Below are 20627 nucleotides of genomic sequence, written 5' to 3'. Positions count from 1 at the left end.
AGAAGAAAGCGTCTCCCGAGAATGCCGGAACAATCCAAGGACCTCACCCCGTACTGACACTTTTTTCCCGTATTTCCTCAGCTGGTCCAATTTGTGCCCAGTGAAGCCTTTGTAGAGCTCCAAGGCAGGATTCCCTCCCTCCCTCTGCAGATGGGACCTGTGTGTTCATTGAGCTATTTCTGAAAGCCAGGACATCTAGCTACTACCTTCCTCACCTATTCCAGGAATTAAAGCTGGTAGAAGAGGAGCTGTAAAAGCTGTTCCCAGCCTGAGGTCAACACGAGTCCATCCGACTAATTGGACTTTGGATAAGGTCCAAAAAATTTGTCTTGTATGAAACACCACTGCAATCAGTAGAATGACACTAATTATACATGGTATGATGGGCAGTTGCCTGTCCCCGGCTCCAATCCCTCCCGAGGGAGGAGGCCGATGGGGAGCTAGAGAAAACTCACCTCCTTTGCACCACCTGAAACATTTTCTCTCCGTTCATTTCACCCAGTATCTAGGGCCTTTGGAGCTTGCCAGTAGCAGATGAAAATGTAATAGATGATCTCAAAAACTGATGCTTGTGCAGAGCAAATCCCAGTTCAGTCTGTTTGTTGCAGCTATTTGGCTTTGCATTCTGCACATTGGAAAATAAAAATGGAAAGCGCACACAGAAATTCTGCTAGGAAGAGCAAATGGATATGGTCAAAGCCACAAACTGCTTGGCTAGGTCACCTTGGAATGAGGTTACCAGCTGCAGGAGACTATCTAAAGAGACAAATGCTTTTAATTTCTTTTAGTTTCATTTCCCTTCAAGATTTTCCTCAAAAAAATAATGATCAGAGTTTATTTAAATGTAGTGCCTAAATAAAAATCTCATTTTCTGCATCCGATTTTGAATTTTTCAGGATGGCGATGCAATAAACAAGCCAACAGAGCAACACTTCGTGTCCTTTACCCAGAACTTTTTGCAAGGGCTGTTCCAACAGCAGCCAGGCAGTGAGTGTGCCTGGAGCAGAGCTTGCTGCGACAGCTTTAAGCATCTCAGCAGGTTTTGGGGTTTCTTTTTTTCTTTTGTTTACCTGGTTGTCTCTCGTCAGATATTTCAACTGTAGGTAATGAAAGACAGGGCTTGCCTTTTCCACTGCTTGTAAACAGTTCGCAGTGGGGCACCCTTCCTGCCTGGAGTCTCCTGGTGCCACTACAAGATAAGCTAATAATTAATCAGAAGAAATGCACCTTGCGGTAACATTAACAGATGGCCTATCAGAAGCTCTGATGTGAATCACCGTGTTAATCATTTCTGTTCCTTTGCTCGGTCCAGCTGTCTCCACTGAAAATGAGCGCTGTGTTTCTCCTGCTCTTGGTGTCCACTGCGAACGTTGGTGCCGTGCTGGAAAAGGGTCTGCCGAGACGGGAACCCCGGCGCCTCTCGTGCGTGCGATGCTGCGGGCCTTCAGAGCAGCCCGTCTCCATCATCTCTTCAAGATACGCAAGGATGAGCAGTGACCCTGCCTATTCGGTACCCAAAGTCCAGCCCACTATAGATATCACCATCCTCAAAGGTGGGTAAAGGTGACTACTGTGATAACATCCCTTACCTTACTTGCTCACCCTCATTTTGCAAGCTGTGCTCCTCCCTACACTAAGAAACTCATCCACTTTATTTACCCAAAAGGTCAAGGGGTGACATGGCACAGGCTGTAAACACGTGGAATGAGAAGAGTTGGCAAAAGTCTCTCATCCATCAAAAAAACAGAATCACTGGAAGCTCAAATTCGATCACACTAAAAAACAGATGCAAGTGTTATCACAGAATTACTAAACAGTAGAGGTAGAAACTAGGAAAGGCACGCACTCACTTTTTCCGTTGCACATTTTTTGTCTCAGTAAGGCAGGCAAACAAATTTAAGCGTGTAAGACAGAAGACCTGCCAGGGAGTCCTGTGAGCGGGATATGCAGACCAGAGAAACCCAACCACCTCTCCCAGGCCCAAATCAGACCTCCAGAAAATCGGCAACTTTTCTTGCCCAAACCTCTGCACGAAGAGGCTGGATTCATGAATCCTGGATTCATGTAACCAGTCTGGTCAGGCCATGGAGTTCCACTATTGAACGTTGAACATTGGCACCACAAGCTCAGCGGAGCCAAGCTTTCACTTGGGATTTTTATCATTCTGAGAATTAGGAGGGTGCTGGTGTCGGACCAATGCTTCCAGATATCTGTGCTGGGAAAACAGTGTTTTAGCACAGCAGCTTTGCTGGTTGTCTCCAGCAGGATGTGTCTGCAGCTTGGGCTTTGCATGCTTGTGTCTGACAAGGTTTCTCTTTATGCTTGCAGGTGAGAAGGGTGAAATGGGAGAGAAAGGGTACCCTGGAGCAGTTGGGAAGGAAGGAGAAAGAGGGCTACGTGGCTTTAATGGACGGAAGGGACAGAAAGGCCAGCCTGGCCCACAAGGCCATTCCTGCAAGCAGCTCTACGCTGCTTTCTCGGTGGGTCGGAGAAAACCCCTTCATAGCTCAGACTACTTCCAGCACGTCACTTTTGACATGGAGTTCGTGAACCTCTACAAGCACTTCAACATGTTCTCGGGGAAGTTCTTCTGCTATGTGGCAGGAATCTACTACTTCAGCCTCAACGTCCACACCTGGAACTTCAAGGAGACTTACCTGCACTTGATGAAGAACGAGAAAGAGGTGGCCATCCTCTACGCCCAGCCCAGTGACCGGAGCATCATGCAGAGCCAGAGCCTGATGCTGGACCTGCAGGAAGGAGAGGAGGTCTGGGTGAGGATGTTCAAGCGGGAGCGAGAAAATGCCATCTATAGTGAGGAGTCTGATGTTTACATCATCTTCAATGGCCATTTAATCAAGCCAGCTGTAGAGTAGCCATTCATCAGCTTTAGGCTAAAAGCTTCGGTAGATACATTAGTGTCTTCCCTCTTAGAAATGCATATGTCTAGTTCCACTTGGAAGGATTACAGGCTTTCTGGCCTGCTGACAGGGTTGTACGTCCATGCCAAAGACACCTGTGTGGATGAAGGTGACTGTGCTTCAAGGTAATGCAAGCTACACAAGTACTGAGAAGGCTTCAGCCCTTATGTGCCCTAGAGATGACACATGCAGAAGGCCCCAGCTCTGTATGGATCCCCAGGAACATCCCTAAGGAGTTTGCCAAGTTGATAGCAAAAATTTAACCTTGTTTCTCTGCTTTAGAGAAGACATTTTAATTATATCCAAGGGTCATCTTCAGATACCAGTTATCTGGGTGCTAGTTAAGGAACGTCATTACTCCTACAACAATATTTGGGTATCTTTGAGGTGTGCAGTATTGCTAATAAGAGCCCACACTCGCCAGTACCTACACCAGGTCTGCTCCACTCAGGTAGGCAAGAACAGCCCAGTGTTAAAAACAATATTTTGCACAGCACATTTACCCTGAATTAGGTTTTTATTCCATTTCATGTAATATTACATTCCAAGAGCATAATGCTAGAATTAAATAAATAACAGCATATTGACCTGGCAAAGCCTTTTCAGAGGCACATGGTTTTAAGTACAGCTGTAGCCGCATGCTATAACTTTGCTAGGCATCCGTACTGCTAGCTATACTTCTCACACAAGAACATCCAACATGGCTGGGAATGTGTGTATTTCCCATTTTAAGGAAAATGGTGGGCCCTGCCTTAGGATCCAATTTCAGAGTGCTCATTGCCAAGCCAGAGTTTGAGGCCATGCTCGTGTCTGAAAATCACCATCTTACAGCACCCTCATTTCTGGAAAGTGGAGAAGAAAACTGGGAAGAAAAAAGGTGCTTTACTGCAAGCAGTGATATTTTAGGGATTTGGTCTCTTCTTTCCTAAAAAAATATTGACATAACAGCGGAAAGGTACATGCAGCAGCAAGAAACATAATTTTCTCCAGTTCTTCCTTGACCGTTCCCCCAGCCTCTTGTTTGCATCCCGAGCCATTTGTATGAAGGATACATGAAAAGTTCTTGCTAGGCACACTGCTTCACTGCTGTACCTCGCCTATCCACAGCTGAAATAAAGATATTGCTTTGAGTACACTTGCTTTGATTATCCTGGTTTTGTTTACCTTATCTCCATACGCTTTTTCACAGTACGGGGCTAAAAGCACTAGACTGAACATCCAGTCATGCGGCAATTTTAGGTACTTTAACACCGAAGGACTCCAGAAACTAGGCTGACACCAACCTCTCTCCTTGCAGGCCAGTAAACAGCCATCATCAAGTATCAGGATGGGGAGACAGAGAAGTTAATGACCCCTTGCAGTAAAATAAATGCCAAACCTTTGAGATCTCTCAATCTTTGTGAAGATAGGGACTTTTAAGCAGCCTATGAGCCAGCAGTGTGCCCAGGTGGCCAAGAAGGCCAACGCCATCCTGGCCTGTATCAGAAATGGTGTGGCAGCAGGAGCAGGGAGGTGATGGTGCCCCTGTACTCGGCCCTGGTGAGGCCGCACCTCAAATCCTGTGTTCAGTTTTGGGCTCCTCACTCCAAGAAGGACATTGAGGTGCTGGAGCACGTCCAGAGAAGGGCGACGGAGCTGGTGAGGGGTCTGGAGCACAAGTCTGATGAGGAGCGGCTGAGGGAGCTGGGGGTGTTCAGTCTGGAGAAGAGGGGGCTGAGGGGACACCTCATCGCTCTCTACAACTGCCTGAGAGGGGGTTGTGGGGAGGTGGGTGTTGGTCTCTTCTCCCAGGTGACAGGACAAAAGGAAATGTCCTCAAGTTGTGCCAGGGGAGGTTTAGGCTGGATATTAGGAAAAATTTCTTTGCAGAGAGAGTGGTGAAGCACTGGCAGAGGCTGCCCAGGGAGGTGGTGGAGTCACCATCACTGGAGGTGTTCAAGGAACGTGTGGATGAGGCACTGCGGGACATGGTTTAGTGGGCATGGGGGGGTTGGGTTGGTGGTTGGGCTTGATGATCTTACAGGTCTTTTCCAACCTTAATGATTCTGTGTGAGTCTGTAAATGTGAGATGAAAATCAGTTGACCAGGCTGGAAACATCATGTCTGCTCCTGCTTCCGTCACAGCCTGCAACCCTGAAAAGTGGGAAACTTGCATAGCTTTAAAAAACACTCCCAAGGGCATTTTATGCAGATCCTCCACCGACCTGCTGTCAGCTATCCCAGCTGCTTAGGTCAGGCTGTTGCACAGCATTTCCTTCCCACCCTCCTTCTAAAAAAGCTTCCTAATCAGCTGTTTCCATTAGGATGATGGTAAAAGCCCTAATGGCTGCATTGCTTATTTGCAGCACACCACTTAGTACTGAGAGCACTTGCAGGGAGATGCCAGCCCTGAGCAAACACATGCACAAGCAAAACCCTTTCCACTGCACTGGACTCAGTGAAGGCATTTGCAGACTGTTTTTCCCAGCCGTGTACCACATATGAGAGCTCAAAATATTTTTTTCCCCTCCTTTCTCCCTACTTCTAAATCATTCCCCACCCAGACCTGGATTTTGCAGCTGCAGAAAGCCATTCTCCGGGTGCAGGGTACCGCTGGCAGAGGACCGACCACACGAGATGCCTGTGGTGGAGCAGGGATTATTCGCTGAGGCTGATGCGGTTGCGGGGCTGTCTAACATCCCTGACATATCGAGCACTTTCACCGCAGCTTCGGCTCCCCCCGTCTGCTGTTCGCTGCATTGACTGTAATTAAAAAAAACCCCAACATCCAGCCCTCTTAAAATGTCATGCCCAGCTGGAGTTATTGACAGTGCTTAATCCAGTGCTGGAAAAAACCCACATCCAGAACGTGTTTATGTTCAACCCTCACTGATTTTGGAAAAGTTACTTTCTACCAGGAAGCAAGCAAAAATCCATCCATCCATATGACTATATATGCATATCTCCATAGCACCTAGACACACAGTTAGAGGTAGTCTGATTATTGAAGCAATAGGACACATTCAAAATGCTCATGACTGATATGCCAGTGGCATAAGCAGGTAAATCGTTAAAGCCACACGGGTTTCAGGTGCAGAATAACCTTTCAAACAATAAAAAAAGGTTATTGGGTTGCATACATTATTCAAATTAGTCATTTATTGCATCAAAGAGCTAGAAGCCTCAACTTGCCAAGTTCTTCAGGGAAAAAAAATGAAATATCTAAAAAGCTTAATGTACAAAGACATTCCTGCTGCCACCTTTTGAATGCATCCATCAGGTTTTTTTCCAACTTCAAGAGCTGGGACAAGCATCCCTGTTTAGAGAAGTTTAATGAGCCAAAGCACAAATATTTGAGATCTGCTCATCAACATATAGGCAGCCTGCCAGGGTCTCTTGTATAGGAACAGAATTTAAATCCCTTTTTTTCCAGCAATATGAGGCTTGGAAACTAAACTTTGAAAAAAGCTTTTAAAGTTCTCTTTTGAAGAGAAGAAAGTGCGGGGGTAAGTGCTGAAATCTAAATGAAAAGGAACAAACTTAATTTGTATTTATTTTTCCATTTATTTCCCTAAATTGCCACTTTGTATTTCACGCTTTGAAATAAGTCATCAGGGATCTGTCAGAATATTTTTTTCCAAATCCTTCAGTGAACAGTATTACACAGAAACGACAGAACTGCCTCAGCTGCCATAAATCCCAGGGGCATTTTATTAGGAAACATTAGCCCTCCTGTAGGTCTCACCCCAGGATCCTCATGGAAGATGAAGCCCCCGTGCTACAAGGCACCAATAAACCAATTTGCCAAAATAACCTTACCTGTCCTTGGGGCAGGGCCAGAAATAAGGGAAGCAGAGGGACCTGTTGAGAGGGTACACAAGGAGCTGTGCAGAAAAAGCTGTAAATGGAGAACGGGAGCTTTCTGTAATGACGGGAAGATTAAGGAAAACATCAGATGAGAAGCATCTACCCCCCAAAAATCTCCTTTGGTTGGCATGGGAAGATTAAAACAGACTTTCAGACAACATACCTTTTGTTTTCTGACCACAAATCTGTACAGGATTTACACTTACCAGGCCAAACTTCAGCAACAGGGAGGAGATAAACTCATCTAACATCCCCTCCGTTATTTCTTTATCATCAGAGCCCCACAGGAGCACCCCACAAGGAAAGCGTGCTGGGACAGCATCTGTCCTTGTACCAAAAAGGTGATGAATGGAAGAGAGCAAGCGAATGACCTGCCCGTATCCACTGGGGATAGGGCAAGATTTACACAGCATCGTTAAGGTTTACATTCAATATAAGGAAAAAACACTACCAGTAGAAGGAGAATCAGACTCTGCAAGTGGCTACAGCATGAAAGACAAGCTCTCCATCCCAAGAAGCCTTCAATGGGATCCTAGGATCTGCCAGGAATGATAAGGGCAGCTCGGGCTTAGAGCAGAGGAATGCACCACATAGCTGCACGCTGCCCCTTCAACCTTCTTTTCCTGTAGATTGAAGTTCCAGCTTTTTTTCCATTGAGAAAAGCCACAAGAAATAGTTCCCACTAAAAAGCCCCATATGAAGAAGCTGAGCCAGGCCTGCTTTCACATTGCTTTAAATATGCTTCAGCTGCAATTTCCAATATCACAAAGCCACACATAAGAAATCCTGCAGCACAGCTCAGTAATTACTGGGGAATCTATCTGCCCCATCAAATCCTCTGTTTAAGTCTGTCTTAAGAGTTCCAAATGTGCTCATTCACACCCTTCCTTACATCATTGCACTAAATGAAGCATTGCATTACGACTTGTAGGATTTCTGTGGAATCCTTACTTAGCTACGTAAGTGCTCTATAACTTGTTTCTGCTCACTTTCTCTGTTCTTCCCTTGCAAGTGTAAGAGGGGAATAAAAATCCTTGCACCTGCAGACTTAACCTAAAAACACCACTTCTCCGAGTTCAAACACAGAAGCATCTGACTTCTAAGAGTCTGACCCACTTTTCCTTACAAGCTTAAAACAGTCCAGACTCTCCTTCCCCTTCCTTCCCCTCCCCTTTTCTTTCCCTGAAGCAGAATTTAGGGGTGGTGCTTGAACTCCTCTTTATATGGAGAAGCAGCAAATTAGGTGGAGCCCACCTGAGCCTGCCCTAACAAGCTGAGGGGCTCTGTAAGGCAGCAGGAGAGGCTGTGGTGCCTTTGGGACTTGCTGGGGAGGTGAGTTTCATGTAGGTTTAATGAGTGAGGTGCTGGGGAAAAATTAGAGATGACAGTTTTCGTTTAGTACTTAACAGAAGATTAGAGAAGGCGCGGTATTTCACAGTATACTGAGTACACTTACGTCTTCTCTGTTGCCTGTGATGAGCTGCAGCAGTGCTGAGCGTGAGGGCGTTGTTACAAGGACCCTTCTTAGGTCCTATTGCTGGTCCTGCAACTTCTTCACTGACCTAACAGAAGACCTTGGTCTTAAAGAATTTAGCGCCTTTTTGTGCAGTCTTTAAATAATGCTGTAACTACTTAGAAATAGTCTCTTGAAAGAGGTGTTAAAGGGTTTATAATCCTGGCTGTGACAAACAACCAGTGTTCAGGTTAATAGCTCTTACAGTGCTATTAGAGCTCATTATACCTGGCAGAGCTGGTGGCTCGGCTGCTGCTTAGTGCTTTTGATGCCAAATGGCATCAAGGAAACTAAAACCTCTGTATGCTCCTTGTTTTCTCTCCTAATTATTCTGTTCCTGTATGCTTGCTTCTGGTCAAACCCTGCTGGTCTGTGCTGTCAGCCTCGTCTGAGTTGATTAAACTTCTGAACAAGTTCATTGCCTCTCTGAGACTGTTCTGGTGAGCTGCAAAGCAAAAGTCATCTCCTTTAAGAGAGCCCTTATAGCACTTTCTAATTCTCAATAAATAGAGCAGCAGGTGAGGATTAGGTCTTCATCTTGCTGTAGGTTTGGCAGTGAACCTGAAGCACAGTTAATTGCCTTGCTTGCACCCCTATGGTGGTAATGAGTAGTCAAAGCCAGGTGAGAAGAGGACCTGAGAGGACTGACACTGTCCCCTGAGCTAAGCACTAAAGCAGTCTGGCTCCTGTCCTCTCTACTGCTTGCCATGTGCTTGTGCTATCCTGGAGAGAGGATGCGCTCATCCTGCTGCTGCTCCCTGCTTTACAGCAGCTCTCCGAGCCAGCGCTGAGGTTTCTAAGCCTGGAACCTTGCTCTGTGCTCAGTCTTTCAATTGGTCTTCAAAGATAGCCCGATTCCTTGATTTGATTTCAGCCTGCAGCAATAAGCCATCCCTTAGTAACTGCTGTAATCACAGTTCTCTTCTGGCTGATCATAAGGTTAGTAAGGGCTGTGAGCTAGCGTGAATCAGGCTTTCCCCAGCCAAACAAGCCTGGTAAAATCCCTATTCTGCCAACTTTCACTCAAAATGTTGAATTCCCCTAAACTCTAGCTCTTTCTGTGTTTTTTTCTGCCTGTAAATACTCAGAATGGGACCTGACAGCAAACATCATCTCCCCAGCAGCAGTTCAGTGTTGCTGCGCTGATCCCATGTTGGCACGCTGCGTTCGGGCAGGCTGTGTTACGAGGCTGTCTAGGCACTAAGCAGTTTGCTCTGAGGACAGGCTGGACACTTTTGGAAGTTCTGATTACTCTCCTCATCCCTTTTGAAACCTCTCTTCTGGTAAGCAAGTCTCAAAAGCAATGATCCCATGAAAACTAAAACCTGAAAAACTCTTCCTGAGCACATCTGGGGATGTGTGAGAACGTCTGTGTCACGGGAGTGAGCCGCAGGCATGCAGCACCTCCGACACTCTTAAATATGTGCTTAAATATTAGCTGCTTGGTGGTTTGGCTAATATTGCAAACAGGTCTTGCCATGCAGTGCCACGCTGCATCCTGCCTGCTCTGCCTACGCGCTGCTCACCTCCCTCCGTCATGGGGATGCTACAACCTGTTGCAGCAGGGGTATCCAACAGATCCTGCCCTCCCATCTTCTCCCAGCCTTGTTTTGGGTAGGGAGGCTCTTTCTGGTGAGGTTTCATCCCTCTCTGCTTTCTGGAAGCATCCTTCTCTGGCGGGCAGGGTCAGCTGCAAAAGGAACCTCTGCCTTTGGCAAACTGCTTTCTTCCTCTCAATAAGGAAACTTTTATTTTACAACAGGAACAGGCAGATAACATCAATGCAGATAAGGAAACCAGGCAACAAATAAAGCTAATGGGTTGCGTTTGGATGAGTTGAATGGAACTTAATGATTCTAGTAAGAACCTATTCACTAACAAAGATTTAAAGTAGCTGATAAAATGCAGCAGATAGAATAGGAAAGTGTTAAAACAAATAGAAACCACTTACAGGCCAGGGAGCAATACATAGCTAAAAAGCTGGAGACTTTGGCCTGCACATGCTCTGCAGACAGCGGCGGCTTCCCCAGCCCTGTCCTTCCATCCACCTGGGTCGGAGGTTGGGAATGGCATTTCCCAAACCGTTGGGCTGTGTCTCCAGCCAGAGCAGCAAGGGGAGCCCCAGGACGGGCTGAGGACCCCCCAAGCTCTCCCCCATCACTTGCTCAGGGAGAGGTGGGACATGGCGGGGGGGTTCCCTCCTCTTGCTCCACGCTGTGCACCGTGACTGTCCCTGCCAAAGGCTGGTGATGCCTCTTTCTCCTCCTGCCCCCACCTTTGCCATGGTGGTTTTAGCTTTCATGGCAAAGGTCCAAGCAGCAGCATCTGCAAACCAGCATGTTCTCTCTGCCAGTTCACGCTACCTGGCTCCTCGGCACCTTTTCTTTGCCCAGTTTTGTGAGATTTTATATGCTTTCTGCCTAACCAGGTCTTCAGTTAGAAGTCCCCAGGTACAAGAGTTCACACACTGGGTGACTAGGATGGGGCAGGCCCTATCTTCTTGTGGGGAAAGCTCAGAGCCGGTTATTTGTCTCCTCCCAGTGCTGGATTTGGCCACAGAAAGGCGGGCAGAGCTCTGTCCCCTCTGCCAGCGCTGGCTGCAGCTCAGGGACTGGCAACCAGGGAGGATGAGCTGGTGGAGCCCCTCTGGGCTTTGCTTCCCCTCTCCGAAATCAGGGGGATGTTTTCTTGACGGCAGCTGCACTTCATGCTCCAGCCAAAAGCTGCTGCAGAGGATCTGGGCACCCCGAGAATTGCTGCCATACATTGGGCATGACAACCTAATGCTATTTGCACTCCTTTCTTCCAGGGAAAATTACATTAAAGCCAACTCACAAAGAAACTGCTTCCTCCCTCGGTCGTGGGGGGAGCAGATACATTTTTGCTGGCTCAGGGACCTGAATGCTGCAGTGTGAGCAAGTGGCGGATCTCCTCCTGCCTTTGCCACCGAAAGGCCATTGAAGGAGCAAAACTTCTGTTGCAGGGAACACGAATTGCTGCTGGGTTCAGTTTTTTGCTAATGCAAAGGGCCAGCGCCACGCTGCCTGCGCCTACCCAGGGAATCGCATCACCCTGTTTCCAAGCAAGGAAGAATGCAAATCAATTACTCGACAAGGTCATTCTTCCTTCTCCTTCTCTGTCCGTGCTTTTCATCCCTTTTAAGGCAGAATTCTCACTCTCCCGTTGATTGAAAAGGCACCTGTACAGTGGAGTGTAAATCACACACTGTGGTGTAGATCTCGGATGACAGGTCCGGACAAGCATTAGCATCCAGGGAATTAAGCAGTGTCTGCCTGCTTTTTGGGGGTCTGCCACTCTTATTTGCGGTGCCTGGATCCCACTGATAAGAATTTCTCTGAAGTGGCCTGGGCAGGAGTCACCATCATTTTTGCTTTCAGTCCTGGGTAAAATCAAGGAGGGAAAAGCTCAGAACGTGCTCCAGAGGGAAGGAAAATGCCAAGACTTCCAAACGTCAGTAAAAAGCTTTGAAAACGCACAACTGTCAACAAACACAGGTTCTGGCCCTGAAACCTGCTCCTCTCCATAGGAAATGCTCCCTCAGACCACACGCTAATGGCAGTTGCTCCCCAGGGTGGAGAAATGAGCTGACAGCAGCGTAACACTGCCGCGGTGATGCTCGCTGTGTGCAAGACTTGTCGTCTGCTATTTTTAAGATCTAAGAAAATACAAAAGGAGCTGCTGGGATAGGTGATGCGGATGCCGGCTCCTCCTTGCTCTCTCCTGCCATGTTTTCTGTGCCCATTTGGCAGCGGTGCTGCATGCCTTGGCTTTATTATACGTTGCAGAGAGAGTAAGCCTTGCTGCTCTCCTGGGAATGGAAATACAGGGCTGGGAGGAGTATGTAATGGAGGAAACGTGAAAAAACCTACCAGGCACATTTAATTTGGGATGCTGCAACAACCACGTTGAGTCACAGAGGTTCCTTGCGCAACCTTTGCTCTAACGGTGGACGTGACTTTAGTTGCTCTCCGCCGTGCTAAAACAGGGACACTTAAAACAGACCTGAGCAGCTAACGTATTAAATGATTTCATTAAGAAACAGAAGAGCTTAGTGCTCTGAAGAGCCAAAGTGAAGGCGGATCAGAGCTAAGAAAGGGCATTGGTGCACTCAGGATTTCGGCAAGGATTCCTCCCCAGCCCTGCTCCCGTTTGTGGAGGCTGGTGCAGCTTACACAGCTAAAATATCTGAAGAAGTTATGACTCAACCCAACATAATCCCCAGTCAGTCGTTCCCCTAGCTATACCCCTGAGACCAGAATGAAGTAAAATGAAGCAGGTAGTGGGAACCTGGCCTGAATTTAGCAAATTCATGGAGCCTGGGTTGTAGAGCCAGCACTGCCTGTACCGATCAGACCTGGCCCGTTACTGGAGATGATTCAAGTTATTGTGTCCTGGGGGTTTCAGGTTTTTAGTGACAGGTCTCCTAATGGTTTGTACCTTAGCAAACATTCCGTTACCAGTGTCTCTGGTGGGGCTGTATTTTGTGCTCAGTATCTCCCGGGGTGTTTCATCTTGGATGATTCTGAAGTGGAGCAAATAAGTGTTTATTTGGTATATTAACCTCATCTAATTGAGTCTCTCTGTTCATTAAGAATAGCAGTTACAATTTATCAGCCATAAAACCGCTAATGCCACTTAATTACTGGCGATGTCATTTGTTAGGGGCTTTGGGGAAGAAAGCAGTGGGTGTTCAGAGCTGACAGATACCATGTACTCCGCCAAGCCAAAAAGCTGCTTCCCCCCTGAGGCTCTGGGCAAAGCAGTTCACCCGCTTCATATGGCCTGCAATGCTCTTCGCCCATGCAAAGCGATTTAGCCTCTCAGCACCCACTGCCTTCATTGGGAACTGGGTGGCTGAAAGTCAACCCTCAGCATCTCGGGATGACCCTGTGGTGGGCAGGATAAATAACAACTAGGTGATCTCTCCCCAAGATCGGCAGCGGCACAGGCATCCCTCCCGTTTTGCTGTGGCTTGTTCACCTGTGGCAGGAGGTGACAGGACGAGAGGAAATGACCTCAAGTTGTGCCAGGGGAGGTTTAGGCTGGATATGAGGAAAAATTTCTTTGCAGAGAGAGTGGTGAAGCACTGGCAGAGGCTGCCCAGGGAGGTGGTGGAGTCACCATCCCTGGAGGTGTTCAAGGAACGTGTGGACGTGGCACTGCGGGACATGGTTTAATGGGCATGGGGGGGTTGGGTTGGTGGTTGGACTTGATGATCTTACAGGTCTTTTCCAACCTTAGTGATTCTGTGATTTGGTGATTCTGTGAGGAGCCGTTGTCTCACGGTGCAGTTGGGGCTGCCCCTCTCGTGTGAAGTTGAAAAAGCTGTGACGGTGCCACAGGCTGAACCTGCAGCAGAGCAACAGCCTCTGAATTACTGCACCGACTCATGGCCTGTCTCTTCGCTAAACTAGTGAAAAGGAAAAGACCGAAAGATTTTATTATTAGGTGGCATTCGTCAGAGGCAGAATGGCTTTGCAAGCCAAGTATTAGGTCTTTAAAATGCAAAAAGAGCCATGGCACTCAATATAAAATTCCCCAAATGCTTTTAGTTTCACACTGAACAATACCCTGTGGCACTAGATAAAATATTGTTCCAAAGTGATTTATGAGTTGAATAGAATCCTGCTATTATTGAAGTTAATTACAGAATTCATCTCTGCCTGGGATCTCTTTTGGATCCTCAGGAAGGGTCCTGTAATCTCGTACCCCTGCTACTGGCTTGCAGCCTCAGCCAGTTGCTGAGTAAAAGGAGTTTGTTTGTGTGTTCGCACTTGTAACCGAATTAAATATAGCATCGCTTTTTGTGCAAAGTGGCTTGTGCACAGCAAGTCCTGATGCAAAGAACTACTTGAAAACGGCCCTTAGAGAATTCCAGGTGTGATAGCACGCCACAAGCCGCAGAGCAAAGCGGTACTTCCCCAGCCTTGTGCTGCGGGAAGAGTTTCTTTCAGGCTTCTTGAACTTGCTGTGATTGTTACTCACTGGAAATGACACTTGCTAAATTGTCAAGTGTCACAATTTGTGTTTTCATTTCCCTCTGAAATTCAGTTTGACTGGAAAAGTATCAGTGAAAGCCTGCATATGCAAGCTCCTATTGTGCTCCTCGCCTTGATGCTTACACTCACGAGAACTTAGCAATGACAGCGAATTTTAGTCTTTATTACTATTAAGACTCAGACCTGTGGTGCAGCCGAACAGGACAAAATATCCCATATGGCTAAAATGATGTATTTGACACAAAAGAGGCTATACTGATTTATTGGTGAAAATACCAAAAAATAGTGTCCAAACCAGAACATTCACAGCGTAATTCACGCCCCCACTCCCATTCGGCTAAGCCCAGGTGACCACAGCACAGGTTATTCCTGATGCTGACTTGAGCCCAAGTGAGAAGTGCGGGTCTGTGCCGAGCTGTCCCAAGCCTGGTTAACCGGTGCGACATCAAGAAATCAGTTCAGAGGAATTCTTAACTAAATTTTGCAGAACCCTCATTTTTCTTTTCTGGTTTTGTCACATTGAAATATAATGTAGCTAGTACCTATTGAGAAGTGTCCCATGAAATACAGGCTTTCTGCTCACCCGCAACCCATCCCTGGACCAGCAGCACCTTCCAGGCTGGGCCAGCTGAGCTGCCACAGCATCCAGTGCCCAGCATGGCCTGGGTGACACGTACGTACCCCAAGCCACCGGCCAGGGTCAACTGCACGCTCTGCTCTGTCTCAGCCAGACTGAATTTAAACATCTCAGCTATGCGTCATACGCATCTCAGTTACTTTTTATGATTTATCACCACCTTCCTCAAGCTGAGATCTCCCCAGTCCCAGAGTGAATCAGAGCTGGAGATGGATGGTCAAAAATCTTGAGAATATTGTATTTTTTTCATCTTGATGCACAGGATATGCTGTGCTTTGACATTTTTCAGCATTTTAATTAGATGATTAGGATCAGCCTCAGCTTTCAGGTTGCACCTTTTAAGGGTTGGGTAAGGAGGATGGTTGGAAAAGGGGGAAAAAAGGAAGAGAAACAACTTCATGTATGGGCTTTTCATACACTTCCATCTTCCACACTCTTTTTTTGTGCTCTCTGGAAATTGCAAATGCTCTTTGCTAAGCGCATCTCTGACAATGCTGGCTGCTGCTCACTGAACAATATGGAGGTGTTTTAGTATCTTATTGGAAAATTTCTCGAGGGATTCACAAAGGATGAAATCCACCCCCGTGCAGCCAGCCAGCATCAGGTCCGTCATCGTGAGATGTAAGTGGCTCATAAACTGCTCTGACTTTTTTCACAGCGGTGGCTTTCACCTAAATGAACTGCCTGAAGTGATTTGAGACTAAATTCATGCTAGTTTTAGCTGGTATCTATCATGCTGGTTGCTGGCATTGCAGAACCTGATCAAGGAACCCAGACTAGGAGGCAGGGTTGATGTTGCCCTGCCAATAAACCCGTCCATTTCAGGGGTGCAGAAACCCCCCATTCACATTGCTTGGCTCGGTCTACATGTTCCAGCTCAGCTCCACATCTATATCATGGCTCCATCAGGTCAGAAATGTGATGCAATTGCATTTCCCCCACATAAGATTTTACAGGTGTTGGAGAAATCCAAATAGAATTTGGTGACGTGAATTTATTCCATGTGAATGACACTTTGCTGTGCTGATTCCTGTCTGGAGTAGTCAGGCACATGAACGCCAGAAAATAAAATATTTGCAAGACTGAGGTGTGAGGCCCATCAGACCTCTGTCTATCACCTGGCATATGGGATTGGATTCACACATGTGGCTACAGAAAGCGAACACAGCCTGTGGTGTGAGGCTTAATAGCGGCGCAAACAAGAAAGCAGAATGATCGCATTAATTCGGGAAGCCGCACAATTAATTCCCCCCGCCCATGGGAGCTACTGTCATCACATCTCTTCAGAGCCAGCATTTCTGCTCGTGACATGACACCGCTCTGGCGTGTGCTGCCTGTCTTTGTTCCGCTTGTTTGAAGCAGCAGTTTTGCAGAGAAGTCAGGGTGCGACATGCACGAGCTCTCCTGTTGTGCGGAGCTGCTGCAGCCCCGAAGTGTTAGTGACGGCCACGACTCATTCGCGTCAATCTGAGACTGGTAGGAAGAGCCCGCGCAATGCGGCATGTTATTAATGTGAGTAAATATGTTTCCGTTGATCCCACTTGTCATTATTTTGTGGTGGCTATAGGTTCGTGGGCTAGGTACCCATGACGGCCAAACACAGACTGAGAGGTGCTGTCTGCTGGAGAGATGGTGAAATGACCTCCTGAAGCCTTGGACCTTCGACGTGGTGCTGCTCAGAGCCCTTCGTCTCCACCCTGGTTTTGTTTGTGCTCTCTGGGCATGCTGTTAACTCCCAGGGTAGGGATGCAACACACTTCTATTTCAAATTTCAAGAAGGCAAGAGGATGTTATGCTGGGAAAAGCCAGGAGAAGCATGACTTAATAGAGACCTTTGGAGGGAAAAAATATTTTTCCCCAGACTCTCCTCAGAAAGATGTGGTGGGACTTGCCCCTGGGGCACTGGGAGGGGAAGCCCAAAATCTTCCTCTGGATTTTTGAGGCGGGGAAGCTGATGGCAGACGCCCTGGACCAGTGATGGCTGCACACCTGGACCTCCCACCCAAACACTCTTCACTTGCACAAGGAATATAAAACCCAGATCCACATTTTGCACCTTAGACTGCCTGGCAGAGGGACAGCCTAACTATATGAAAAGGTTTAGTGAAACACTTGTCCCTGACGGTAATTCCCAGACCACGGCCATGCTGCAGGTCCGGGGCTGTGCTGTGTGTACATCTGCAGCACAGGGGCTGTCGAGTCAAATTCAGATGCAAACTTATCTGTTGGCCTTACATCACCTAACCTCACATCACCAGAGGACAGGACTGTACATCCCCTGTAGCACCCACTTCTTTTAAGGGCTATTGCTTTTTCATTACCCATGTTGGAAAAAAATGAAACACTACAGCAGCTCTGAAGGTTCATGCTAGGAAATGGAGAGTAGGCTAAGGGAACAGGACACATCTGATGTTTGGCATGACTCAGTGCTCGAGGTTAGAAACCTGGATGGGGAGCTTAAAGGCTCAAGATATAGATGGTAAGAGAGCAAGTAGAGAAAGCTTTCACCTTTAGTGATTTTTCAGGGAAAGATGAAGAGATACAGAGGATTAAGTGTTACGAGATTACAGCAGGAAAGAGAGAGAGAACACAGAAACCCCAGAGCATCATGCATCTCATAGCAACAAGGCTGGATTTAGATGGAGTTATTCAAACAATACAAAAATGTGCAGGAATAAATGTGACATGAAAACAAAGTGCAGGTTGAGGTGACCAACTAAGACATTTCGGGTAACCGAGATGGTGGAGCTGGATAAGCTGTTCCGGGAACAAACCACAGGAGTATAAAATGAGCAACTTTTGCCTTCTTTCTGGTTGCAGAAGGTAATGTTAGGAGGACCGGGGGAAAGGCAGCTTTTGTACATGCTAGAAATAGGGGCTTGCAGTTTTTAAGGATGCTGCTTCATGTATCGAGGCTGTGCCGGGACCATGCATCACAGGGAACATTTGGATGCCCGTGATAACCCAGTCCCTGGGGCCACCAGCACCCAAAGCCTCGGGGAACGGAGATCTGCTTTTAACAGATGGTCTCTTAGGCTTGTGGTAGTCCCAGGGAGGTTGGCATTAAGGCACATATAAGCAACATTGATTTTGGAAGTTAGACTACATTTAGCTGCAACTTAAAGAGGGAAGGAGTGAAAATAAGGCTCTGGTCTTACTCCAGTGTAAATCCATTGGTCTCTGGATATACTCCTGCCTCAGGCCCCAATTCAGATACATGCCTGGGTATTGCCCCCGTCAGAGAGCAACCAGAGAGAGATCTGGATGCCAGTGGAGGTGACCCCACTGAAAGCCAGGAGGCCAGACGTCACCGGAGAAGCACGTTAATCCCAGGTCATTCCTGACCCCTCTGAGATATGCACCTGGAAGCTGCCATTTGGAATTGTTGCGTTCTGCAAATGCCACTTCTACAAACTGAATATGCAACTTTTCCCCCTCACTTACACCTGTTTTTATTGGAATAAAAAGTGATACACTTAGAAAGCTGCTCCTTTATCCCAGCTGTTGCTTCTTTTACTTTTGCACACATACTTCAGCAAAGCACTTTGGTATCCAGCAGTTGAGAATCTGTTTATTGAGAGGTCTGCATGAATCTCAATGAGTATTCATAACTGGGGACTTAAACAGAAATGGCAACAAGCAAATATATTTTGCAATGTTATGAAGGTCAGATAGGCAGGGGTAAGGTTTCCTTGACCTTCATGTGCAGGTGGGTGTTTGTTTTCAGAAGCGCAGTAGGAGAGCTAACATTTGTAATACTTTGATGAATCAAAGGGTTGGCCAAGAAAGGAGTATTTAAAGCTGAATAGGAAGTTTTAATTTGAAGAATTGTCTGTCGAGGTATTAAAAATGTCAGTCAGTCCCTCACGCTTAGTGACTGGATTTGAAATGTGTAAAAAAAATAACTGCATTGGGGAGTGTCACTTCTGTCTCTTGCTTTCCGGGAATGGCTGGCTGGGAGGACAGTTTTCATCTGAATATGTCAGTCTTTGTCAAAGCATGGCATGTTTTGATGGAATGTGTTCAGAGATGCTGTCAGCTTGCCTGGCTCCTCAGAAATCCACCGCCGAGCTGCTGGGGAAACCCGTGTCTCCCGAAGAGCAGCGTATAGGCTTTGGAGAAAGAGCGAGTGGGGCTTTTGAAGGCACGACTCAAGGCTGAGAAAAGTCTTCTTGGGATGAGGTGAGAATCCCGCGGGGCAGCGGCTGCACGGCACCGGGGAAGATGGTCTGCAGGAGCCACGGAGGAGACCTGTGAGGAGCAGAGCTGCTCCCAGAAAAAAAGCCCTGGGCCAGGAAAAGAGCTGCCAAATTTACACTGAACTGCTTTATTGTTATGAAACCGAATTCCCCAGGCAGTTGTTTGTTGGAAAGGTCATTTGGCTGTCTTATCTGAAAATTGATGCATTGAAAGCTTTCCTAAATTTGCTCATTAAATATGATGCATTGCAACATTATCAACGAAAATGTTGGCAGGCAGGCTGCTCGCTGAAACATCTATTTTCCGGCAACTGCCATCCCAATCCTGACCCAGGGGTAGTGGGAGCAGAGGTGGGGTAGGTCTGGCCCCTGTTCAAAACCAGGGCCCAAAAGGATACCTCTTCAGACCAACCTTCTCTGCAAATTCTTGTAGTACGTAGATCCAAGGATGAGAAGAACAGAAGAACAAAAGGTCAAAGGTGCGGGAGAGATGATGGAGCTGGGGGAATCATAGGTCGGAAAAGACCTTTAAGATCATCGAGCCCAACCATAAAGGGAGGTGTGGGAATGCCTGTGGGTCAGACGGGGTCTGACCTGAAGGAAAGGCAAAGCAAGTGCAATCAAGAAAAAAAGTCTCCTGTCCCTAGAAGAAAGACCTGAGCTCCCTGCAGGACCTTACTGCTCCTGCCAGGAACTACAGGATCTGGGGCACGTTTTGTGCTGTGAAGAGCCCTCCAACCCACGCATGGTCCCTGGCAGTCCTGCCTTTCTTTTTTAGAGACATTTAACGATCGCATGCTGCTGTGCGTGTACGTCAGGCATTTCCACGACTGGCGTTTCAGGTACCGCTGTCCTCCCTAGAGGACCATTGTGTTTGAGACCGACTTCCCAGCTCTCCCCATCAGCTCCCCTCGCAGACGCAGCAGCAGCTGGCGAGCAAAATGGCGGCGTTAGGAACGGTGCCCCCGTCCCCTCTCCCCTCCGCCAGCCTCTCGTAGCAATTTGTCAAAGCAGTGTGCGGGTCAGAAGCAGCGCTGAAACGCTTTGCGCTGAGATTTTCAATTAGGGAACACAAAAGCCTGTTTCATAAACTCTTAGAGGCTTGTTAGCTGAGACATAATTAAGATTAATGTTGACTTGGGACCAGAGGAAACAGGGCTGAAAGTGAATCAAAGGGGGGCAGACAGTTTCCACCATTAGGATAACGCAAGAATGAGTTTCCTTCCTGCAATAGCGGATGGTATCAGGTGCATTGCTATGCCGGAGGGAACCCTGCTTATATTTCTCTATTCTGTTAGAAGGCAAACATTAAAAGGGGGAAAAAGCGGTTTTCTTCCTCTTGTTCCCCAAAACATGCTTTCAGCCCTTGCACAGGCAGCTGTTTTCCCAACTGTGTTGCGCACTCAAAGCTCAGGCAACAGCAGGTTTGGAATAAAGCTCCACACTTTGGGTTGACAGGGAGATGGCTGGTCGGCCAATTGATTTCTGACG

General features: G+C 47.3%; 1 protein-coding gene across 1 annotated transcript; it reads left to right on the top strand.

Moving 5' to 3' along the window:
* The first annotated feature begins 1327 nt into the window (after positions 1-1327).
* C1QTNF8 (C1q and TNF related 8) lies at positions 1328-2876 on the top strand. Its single transcript, XM_009807588.2, has 2 exons — positions 1328-1553; positions 2329-2876. Exons 1-2 carry the CDS (start codon positions 1328-1330, stop codon positions 2874-2876), a joined length of 774 nt encoding a protein of 257 aa, XP_009805890.2.
* Positions 2877-20627: the final 17751 nt, after the last annotated feature.

The sequence above is a fragment of the Gavia stellata genome, chromosome 18 (assembly GCF_030936135.1).
Source record: "Gavia stellata isolate bGavSte3 chromosome 18, bGavSte3.hap2, whole genome shotgun sequence".
Lineage (NCBI taxonomy): Eukaryota > Metazoa > Chordata > Aves > Gaviiformes > Gaviidae > Gavia > Gavia stellata.
The sequence above is the reverse complement of the archived record's forward strand: the minus strand, read 5'-3'. Positions and strand labels throughout refer to the sequence as shown.

Excerpts from the sequence above, each read along its gene's own strand:
- C1QTNF8 (XM_009807588.2), top strand. The coding sequence starts at position 1,328 with ATGAGCGCTGTGTTTCTCCTGCTCTTGGTGTCCACTGCGAACGTTGGT. Across the intron at positions 1,554-2,328 it reads AGATATCACCATCCTCAAAG|GTGAGAAGGGTGAAATGGGA; the intron begins GTGGGTAAAGGT and ends TTATGCTTGCAG.